The sequence below is a fragment of the Diceros bicornis genome, chromosome 19 (genome assembly GCF_020826845.1).
Source record: "Diceros bicornis minor isolate mBicDic1 chromosome 19, mDicBic1.mat.cur, whole genome shotgun sequence".
NCBI classification, from domain to species: Eukaryota; Metazoa; Chordata; class Mammalia; order Perissodactyla; family Rhinocerotidae; genus Diceros; species Diceros bicornis.
The window spans coordinates 27,644,256-27,654,175 of NC_080758.1; the positions used below are offsets into that span (position 1 = coordinate 27,644,256).

At 56.3% G+C, this 9,920-nt stretch overlaps 1 protein-coding gene across 2 annotated transcripts; it reads left to right on the plus strand.

Moving 5' to 3' along the window:
- The first annotated feature begins 324 nt into the window (after window positions 1–324).
- Window positions 325–9,251, plus strand: DUSP15 (dual specificity phosphatase 15). Of its 2 annotated transcripts, XM_058562971.1 has the most exons (7): window positions 325–683; window positions 1,411–1,444; window positions 3,032–3,114; window positions 5,150–5,199; window positions 6,172–6,246; window positions 7,415–7,586; window positions 8,693–9,251. In XM_058562971.1, exons 1-7 carry the CDS (start codon window positions 663–665, stop codon window positions 8,963–8,965), a joined length of 708 nt encoding a protein of 235 aa, XP_058418954.1. In that variant the 5' UTR covers window positions 325–662; the 3' UTR covers window positions 8,966–9,251. The 2 variants fall into 2 exon arrangements, with proteins under 2 accessions (XP_058418954.1, XP_058418955.1); XM_058562972.1 differs by lacking the exons at window positions 325–683; window positions 1,411–1,444 and adding an exon at window positions 1,843–1,857.
- Window positions 9,252–9,920: the final 669 nt, after the last annotated feature.

Here is a 9,920-nt window from a genome sequence, read left to right on the forward strand (position 1 = left end):
GGGAAGGTACAGAAGGAAGGAATTACCCACTTTTCTCGTCTCAAATAGAATATGAAAATCAGAGGACCCATAGCGATCAAAGTCCAACCCCCATCACGTTTCTGCTGGAAAACCGAGGCCAAGGGAGCTGGGTGCTTTGCCCCAGGGCCCGCAGGGAGGTCCAGGCAGCGCCGGAACTGGGATCGGAGTCTCTGAGCCCTCGGCTGGGGGCTCTTTCCGTCCCCCACCCCCACCCCGCCCGCGCCTGACAGTGCCAGGGCGGGGGGAGCGCCCCCGCCCCCACCTCCGGAGGTGGCGGCCCCACGCGGCCCCAACAAGCTGCCGTTGTCCCGCGGGCCCCGGGCCCGGCACACTGGGGCTTTGTCCAGCCCCCCGCCGCGACCCACGAAGGGGGGCCCACATGACCGAGGGGGTAGGAGGAGCCTGCGGCGGCGGTGGCGGCGGCGGCGGCGGCGGCAGCTTCACCATCGTTTCCCTCCCAGGCCGGGGGTCGGCGGGCGGTGGCGGCGGCGGCCGGGCCGGGCTGGGCGGGGCCGCGGACGCCGGGCCCCCTGCTCCCCGCCAGGCTGCAGGCGCCCGGCTTGGGCCATCAGGGCAGCTGTGACCCGAGCGTTCTCCGGGCGGCGAGCTGGGGGTGCGCCCGGACTCCCGCCCCCGGGATCATGGGGAATGGCATGACCAAGGTAGGGGGGCGGGGATCGCGCAGCCCCCAGCCCCGGCTCCGCCCGGGTCGCTCTGCCCGCCTCTGACCTTCTGGCTCTGGCTGAGTCTGTGTGTCTGTATCTCTCTGTGTGTCTCTCCGGGGCTGTCTCTCTCTGACTCCATATCTCTCTGTCTCTGTTCGTGTCTCTGTCTCTCTCTCTGGTCTCTGTCTCCGGGTGTCTCTCTGTCTCTGCCTGTTTCTGTCACTCTGTATGTCTTGCTGTGTCTTCCTGTGGCTCTCTGGCACTCCAGACTCTCTCTCTCCCAGTCCCTTTCTCTGTCTCCATATGTCTCTGTCTCCCTATCTCTGACTCCTTGGACTCTCTTTGCTGCTGTTCCTCCATCCTTTCCCCCTCTCCCTGCCTTCCCACTCCTTCCTCCTCTGAATTCCCTGCCACCCACTCTGGCCCATCCACTTCTCCCCGTGCCCCCTCCTCTGTGCCCCTCCTACCTTCTACCCCTAGGTCTCTCTGCCCTCCCTCTGCTTTCCTCTCACCCCTACCCAAGCTGGCCTCCCTTGGTGCCCGCCTCCTGTCCTCCCCATACCCCTCTCACAGAGAGTCCAGGCCCAGGAGAGGGAGGAGATGGCTCCCTGACTCCTGAGGTCCAGACACCCTTCATGGGACAGAGAGGGGCTGTGGGACCCCAGTTGCGAGTGGGAATGGTGTGCAGCCCCCACCCCGCTGACCCGGCCTGTCTTTCCTGTAGGTTCTTCCCGGACTCTACCTCGGAAACTTCATTGGTGAGCACTGCCCACTCTGTCCCAAGGCCATGGCACTCTGCCTGTCCCAGGCCTGTGTCGACCATTCACACTCTGGCCCACACACCTTGGATGCGCTCAGGAATGGGGCTGGGAGCAGGGGATCGATGCCAGGCTGGGAGGGGGAGAGAGCTCATGAGGACTATGGGGTACGTGGGCGGGGCAGTGTCCCCAGGGCAAAGGGCTCAGAATGCTGGACGCTGGGCAAGTCTGCACCTGCTCTGAGCCTCAGCGTCTCCCTCAGCACAAGGCCCCGGCTTCTTAGGATTCTTCTGGCCCTGAGGTTCTGGGCTGAGGTCTGTTTGGAGGTGTTGCTTCTAGCTGGGAAGCTGGGAACCCGTCCCCCCACAACCTCCTCCTCAGAGGTAGAAGTTTCTACCTCGGAAACTTCATTGGTGAGCACTGCCAGCTCTGTCCAAGGCCATGGCACTCTGCCTGTCCCAGGCCTGTGCTAGGAGACAGACTGGTCTGGGGCTTGGGAGACCCAAGGTGGGAAAAGTCACTTCCGCCCTCAGAGTCAAAGAAAGCTTCAGAGAGGGAGGGGCATCTGAACTGGGGCGGGGCCTTCCCCATCCTCCCACTTCCCCACTGGGCTTCAGTACTCCGCTGGCGTAAACCCTGGCCCTTCCTCCCTCGGAGCCGCCTCAGCAGTTTGTGCCACTTGATTTCTCAGTATTTGGCTCGGTAAGGTCTGAATCCTCTTTAAGTATGAAGCCCCGTGAGGGCAGGGGCCATGAAGTTGACCCCATACCTCTGTGCCAGCCAAGTCTGCTCATAGTAAGTGAATGTGTTGAATGAGGAAGTGGATGTATGGAGTTGGAGAGTGTGTGTGTTATCTACCCTGATTGTGAAAGTTCTGCAGACACTGGAGATCCAGCCCCTAGAGATGACCACTGTTAGCAGTGTGGGGTATACCTTTGTGTCATCTTCCACAGATCTTTGTAGATACAGATGTGATATTTAACACAAAAATGGACACCTATTCTGTATGCTCTTCTGTAACCTGTGTTTCCCATTTAATAATATATTGTGACATCCTTGCACGTGAGCACATAGGGTACACTTTAGTGGCTGTACAATATTCAAGTACGAATATACCATTATTTATCCAATCCCCTTATGATGGACATTTAGGGTGTTCCCATTTTTAACTATTTCTAATGTGTTTACTGTTATAGGCAGCACTGCAGAGAACATCGTCCACTACACACAGCTTTGTGTGTGACCAAACCCTTCTGTAGACAAGATTCCTAGAAGTAGAATTGCTGGGTCAAGGATATGGCAGGAAAGGGTGTTTGCGATGGAACAAACAGCATGGGCAAGGCCGGGGAGATGCTGGGCTGTTCCTTGTGGGTGACCCAGTGGCAAGACTGACACCTAGGGGTGTGGCAAGACCCGTCATGCCAGGAGCAGGAGGTGGCGATGGAGCAGGGAGCTGGCGGAGAGTGGGCCAAGGTGGAGAAGGAGAGGTGAGGAGGCGAGCTGGGCAGCGAGCTCCCGCCTCACTTGGCCATCAGGAACACATAAGTCACACCTGCCAGACTGGCTCAAGCCTCCTGTTTCTTTCAGATGCCAAAGACCCGGATCAGCTTGGCCGGAATAAGATCACACACATCATCTCCATCCACGAGTCACCCCAGCCTCTGCTGCAGGTACTCCTTACCCCCACCCAGGGCTGCGCATAGGTGGGGAGGGGGCTTCAGACCCCCACAGCACCCATTTATCAAGTACCTACCATGTGCCAGGTCCTATGCTGCCTTCCTAACCCATGCTAACACATTTGGTTAAAAACTGGCCTCTTTTACATTAGCATCCCTATTTGGTCCCTGTTTGGCAACTGAGACCCAGAGAGGTAAAGTAACTTGCCTAAGGTCACACATCCAGGAAGCTAAGGAACTGGAATGTTAACACAGGCCATCTAACCCCAGAGGCCTCACACTGAACCACAAAAAGGCCCCCACGAGGGCTTCCCATTGCCCAACTGAATAGAGGACTCCAAATGGATGGTTCTGGGCTCTGTGTCTTGCTGTGTGACCTGGGGCCATAACTTCATTTCTCTGGGCCTCTGATCTATCTGCCTCCAGAGGGGCAGTCCCCAGGGGGCTATTGTGAGGATGCAAAGGGGCTTCGGGTGGGGAAGATGCTTTGCACACTGTAAAGCATGGCCCCCACTGGAAGGGTTGGTGCTGGTCCTGGAAAAGAGGGGCTGAGGGTGTTCTGACTCAGAGGAGGAAAGTAGGAAATCCAGACCACACGTGCTGGGGTCATGATGCCCAAGTTCACATCTTTACCACTTTGTCTGTAACCTTGGGCACAGGACTTCATCTCTCTGAGCCTCAGTTGCCTGATTTGTAAAGGGGAATTTTATAACAGTACCTACCTCACTGAGCTGTTGAGAGTCACATAATAAGCACTCAATAAATTACAGCTGATATAATAACAAAGTTAATCATATTCTTATCCCTTACACAGAGCCCCTTCCTCCTTATCTGTTAGAGTCTGTGTCACCCACTGAAGGGAAAGGACTGTGAGAGGGGCTCTGGAGATCTGAGATCCAGACCAGGTTCTGTCACAGATTTGCTCTGTGACCTTGGGCAGGGTCCTTCCCCTCTCTGGGCCTTAGTTTCCCCATATGTCAGATTTGAGGGTCTCTATGAGCAACCTCCAATAATCTGTGATTTTCAATGTCATTCAAAGAAGAAATTTTCAGATCAATGGAGTCTGATTTTGTTTCACAGGGCAGGCTTGTTTTGGAGAATTTGGAGTATGCAGTCACTAGATTGCATGGGGAAGGTTGTCAAGTTATGAAGATATTTACTAAGAAATGACTGCTTGCAAAATAAGTCCCTGCTCCGCAGGCCTGCCCTCTTCTCACGAGCGCTCTCCCTCCCCATCCATCGGTGAATTTACCAGTCAGTTTGATAATGCCATGCAAAGCCAAGGCCAAATGTGTTGCAAAGTGAAATTGCAAACCTTGCAAAAAATCCAGGATTGTGTGACCTTGGGGAGTGACTTAGAGAGAGGCTGGAGTCTCACACAAAGCCATTAACAAATGAGGACCTGGCCGGGGGTCCCTTAGCTGCTGACTCGTGGGACACTGGAAAAGAGCCATTTGAGTATCCAAGAGAGGTCCTTGAGACAAGTGATTCTTGGAACGTGGGCAGAAATCATCTTGATAATCTTGAGTGATGGTTAAGCATATAGTGAAGGATGTTGTAGCAAGTTTGTTGGAGAAATTACTGACAATTCATTCCTTGATTATTTTAATAATTAGCACATGGTTTTATAACCACAATTCATAAACTCTAAACTTATGTTCATAGTTTTTGTTTCTTTTCAAGATAATAAAAGCTGCTTTGCCCTTCTTAAAGTGTAATTTTGTAATCCTCATTTGGAGGGGAGTCACTTTAAGTGGCCCTTTCCTGGCTATTAAATAAAGAGTCCCTGGATCCTTTTTATCAAGTCCTCATGCCCAAGTCACCTATGGGGTTAGGATACCATCCTCTCAAAAGGTTCTGGAACCACAGATGGTCAGAGCTGGGAGACCCTGAGAGATGGCGTCTACCATCTTTGGCCCAGAGAAGGGGAGGAACTGGCCTGGGGTCACAAGGTGATTGGGCAGCCCAGCTTGGATAAGGGGGTGCAGGCAAGGGCCCTCCACTACCCATGTGTGTTTTGTATTTGCAGGACATAACCTACCTTCGTATCCCAGTGGCCGACACCCCTGAGGTACCCATGTAAGTTCCCCTGGATGGACTGACAGATGGACAGACAGCTACTTCCTGTGATGGCAATAGGGGGGTGGGAGGTGGTCTGAGGAAGGAGAGAGGGGACTCAGCCCAGAAAGCTGTCCTGGGACCCTAGCACAGGTGGTCACCCCGACCCAGGTTTGACTGGGTCTCAGCCATGCCCTTGCCTATGCCTGGGGCCAAGACTCTTAACCTCCCTGAGCTCAGGCTCTTCAGCTATGCAATGCAGAAAGTACCCTGTCTCTCAGGATCAGATGCGCCAATGGATTGGAAAGAGTCAGGCTCAGCCTGTTCCTGGCCTTGGAGTTAAGACATCTGGGTTCTGGCCAGGCTTTGCCATTTGCTTTCTGTGTGACCTTGGACAAATCACTTCCCCTCTCTGAGAGGAAAAATAGGGGTGCGATCAGCATCAAGGAGGCTTTCGAAGATCAGATAGCACAGATTGGGAATCTAGGACAGGGCATGGAGCGTAATGGGGGCTCAGAAAGCGGGATTTTTGTTCGTGTTATTAGCAGCCTCCCAGCCTGAGAGGGACCCGGACAAGACACTGCTGCCCCTTAGGAATCTTGCTCCCGACCCCGTGCTGACCATCATTGTCCTCAGGTGCTCTGATTGCAGACCCCAGAGGAGTGGGACTCCTGTGTCTCCTCCCTCCCATTTCCTTGAAAGGTCAAGATAAACCCTCCATGAAAATAGAATCCACAGGACCCACTGGAGAGGTGCCCCTGTCTCTGTGTGGGATTTGCTGTTATTGGCATCTCTCACTGCCTGAAACACCCCCATTATTGCTTTACACACACCTGCACCTCGTAGGATAGTATTGGTGCCTACTCACCGCACGTGCTGGCTGACCCGAGGACCCCAGGCTCTTTGTCTCTTGAAATCCCATAAATGGGGAGGGGGACAACTCCTAGGAGACCTGCCCCCCAGTGCTGCCTACTCTATTGCTTTCTTCTCTAGCAAGAAGCACTTCAAAGAATGTATCAACTTCATCCACTGTTGCCGCCTCAATGGGGGGAACTGCCTTGTGCACTGGTGAGTTAAGAGGGGGCTGGGGGTAGAGGAAGTAAGTGGCCGTCCTCCATCCCGAACACACACTCATCCTATGGGGAAGAGGAACCTGTGACAGATGTTCTCCAGCCCATCACAGTGCCTGACAGTCCACCATTCGTCTGATAGAGGCCGACTGGGGGCTCAAATCAGGGCCCTATCCCTTACCAGCTGTGTGGCGATGGCCATGGCTGTTTCTCCCTGAGACTCCACTTCTGCATCTGTAAAATGGGGAGAATGCTGACCTGCCAGGCTATTGGGAGGACTAGGTGAGGTCATGCAGGTAGACCAGCACCCTCTAATAGTTCTAGCTCCCTCTCCTCCCCTCTAGGCCTTTGTGGCGATAGTACAAGGCAATGGGGAACCCCAGGCTGGGAGACAGGACCCCTGACTCTTCCCAGGGGCCCCTGGCCCAGCTGATATCATTCATTCCGTAACTTCTCACTGAGCACCTGCCCTATGCTGGGCTCAGGCTGGCTGTGCTGGAGTCCCAGCCATACGCCCAGCTCCCTCCAGCCTTGTCTCTTACCCACTCTCCCTCCTTCCCCTGCTCCAGCTGCTCTGGCCATCTCCCTGTTCTTCACATCCACCAGCCTCCCACATACTGCCCAGAACATTCTTTACTAATCCTTCCCCATCTTTCAGGACTCAGCTTGATGTCACTTCCTTGAGAACCCCTTCTCTCATCCTCCCCATCCCTGCCCCCCTGCCACTAGCTTAATACCTCCTCCTATACCATCTCCTAGACCCGGACTCATCTTTGAAGCAGTTACCACCACCTGAAATTGTTTCCCTGGTTAGTGTCTATCTCCCCCAACCACACTGTAAGCCCCAGGACGCCAGAGACCATGTCTGTTTTATTCCCCTCTCTATCCCCAGTGTCTGAAAAATAACAGACAATCAAGAAATGTTTGTTGAATGAATGAATGATATGATGTTTCACTCAGGCCTGTAATGTGGGAGAATGCCTGGGGGATTCTCCAGGTAGAGGGAACAGCATGGGTAAAGGCCTGGAGCGGAAGACAGGTCCCGGCAGGCTCCTTGTGGTTGGCGCTCAGGAGGCAAGGGCGGGAGAGCTGAGGTGGGGACCGGGTGCCTGGGTGGCACAGAGGAGATTGGGCCTCATCCGAAGCCTGGGGTGGGGGCATCCCAGCTTTGCAGGCATCTCCCGCAGCACCACCATCGTGACGGCATATGTGATGACCGTGACGGGGCTCGGCTGGCGGGACGTGCTTGAAGCCATTAAGGCCACTCGGCCCATCGCCAACCCCAACCCAGGCTTTAGGCAGCAGCTTGAAGAGTTTGGCTGGGGCAGCTCCCGGAAGGTAGGGGCTGGGGCCGGGGTAGGGGTGGGGTGGGAAACTCTTCCTCCCACTTGAGCTTAGCACCGACTGGAAAGAATTCAGCCTGTGCTTCACACTTGACAGAAGATTTTTCTGTGGTCTCAAACTCATGGCCCTTGAGCTAATCTAGCCCCTAGGTGTAGTTTGTTTGGCCAGCCAGGTGTTTTCTTTTTTAATTTAGAATTTGAATGCTTTTGGGGCCGGACTATGGACCCTTCAATTTGACCAGGTCCCAGCACTGCCTGCTCTACATGCCTAGAACCTGAAGGCATTTGAGAGTTTGGCCCCTTGGGGGAAACTGTGCCTCCCCCACTCCACCCCCGCACCGGGGTCCTTGATGAGGCCAAAGCAGTTCCTTTTCTTTTTTTAAAGATTTTATTTATTTATTTTTCCCCCCAAAGCCCCAGTAGATAGTTGTATGTCATAGTTGCACATCCTTCTAGTTGCTGTACGTGGGACATGGCCTCAGCATGGCCCGAGAAGTGGTGCGTCGGTGCGCGCCCGGGATCCGAACCCAGGCTGCCAGCAGCGGAGCGCGCGCACCTAACCGCTAAGCCACGGGGCTGGCCCTAGCAGTTCCTTTTCTTATGCCCACTGGGCAGATGGCACAGGGAAATGTCAGGAACTGAGGCCTCCCTGGGAAAAAGGGATGAGAGACAGAGAGAGGGAGAAGCAACAAATTCAGGAAGGCTCTCATCAGGTGGCAGGCTGGTACCCAGAGGCTTGTCTGCAGGGCTGCGTTAGGCAGGAGGCAGGCGAGGAAGATGCTCTGCCTGAGTGGAGTTGCTGCAGGGGGGAGGGGCTCATGTGGTCCCCACTGTGCAGGTGAGGGGTGACTTTAGCAGGTCTGGAAGATGGAGCATCAAATGAGAAGGGGGTTCAGGGAGAGGGAAGGGACTCATAGAGGGGGAGGGGGGCTCAATGAGGGGGATGGAAACTCAGAACGGAGGCTAAGAGGATGCTCGGGAAGGGAAGGGGCTTAGCGAGGTGTGGGAAGCTCACAGCTGCGCGGAGGCTGTGAGGATTGGGACGGGACCGGGCCGGCGGCCTGGCACGGACCCCCGCCCCCTCTTACATCCCCACCCCAGCTTCGCCGGCAGCTGGAGGAGCGCTTCGGGGAGAGCCCTTTCCGCGACGAGGAGGAGGTGCGCGCGCTGCTGCCGCTGTGCAAACGCTGCCGGCAGGGCTCTGTCACCTCGGCCGCCTCCCCCGCGCCGCACTCCTCGGCCTCCGAGGGAACCCTGCAGCGCCTGGTGCCACGGACGCCCCGGGAAGCCCACCGGCCGCTGCCGCTGCTGGCGCGCGTCAAGCAGACTTTCTCTTGCCTCCCGCGGTGTCTGTCCCGCAAAGGCGGCAAGTGAGGATCCCGCCCCGCCGTGGCACCCCTCTTCCTCCCGACTGGTCCCCTCTGGGGGCTGTCTGGGGCTCCCACGGCCTCCAGGACCGGCCCAGAGCCTGGGGAGCCCCGCGGCGGCCCGATCCCTGCCCCCGCCCCCATGCCCGCCTTGCTTGTGTGCGTCTGCAGTCAGTGTGTCCGCCATCTGTGCGTCTCTGCGTCTGGGCCGGCCTGCTGCAGCCACCTGGTGCCTTAGTCCTTGTGCTGGGGGAGGGGGCCCCGGGGCCTCCACCCTCCAAGGCGGCAGGAGTGGGAGGGGGAGGGGGGGTGGGGGTTGGACGGGCCTAGAGGATATTAAAGAGACACAGAAGCTGCCTGTCTGAGCGCCTCCCAGTCATTCAGCAAAGGCGGGGCAGCAGGACTGGAGGGACCAGGAGCCTGCAGGAAAGGGGGACTGGAGGGGCTCTGTCTCCCCTAGGGCCTGGGGAGCCTGCCACCCTCGGTGACTGCAGTCTGCAGGGCTGAATTCTGGGGACTACACTCACTTCCCTGACCCCCACCCCCATCTCTCCCCAGCCCTGGTCTCCTGAAAAGACCCCTGAGTCCCTCCTTCTCTCTGAAGCCCTTCCCCCATCTCTGAACCCCCATCTTCCCTGATGCCCCCTCCTCCTCTCCAGCTCCTCACCCCTCCCTATTCACAAATACTAGCTAGTAAGGTGTTGTAGTGCCTCCCTCACACCTGACCTTTTACATACAGGAGTTCACTTAATCCTCGGGCGGCAACTGAGGCTCAGAGAGGTCAGGGACCTTGCCCCAGGACACACAGCTGGAGTAGGGGAGGCTGGATTTGAACCTAGGCAGTCTGAGTCTCATGATGGTTGTTAAGAAGCAGCTCCTTCTGGTCTTGGAGGTTACTGGCCAGGAAGATCCACCCTTCAGCTAGTGGGAATGACCCTTCCTACCTAGAGTTTAAAGGCCAG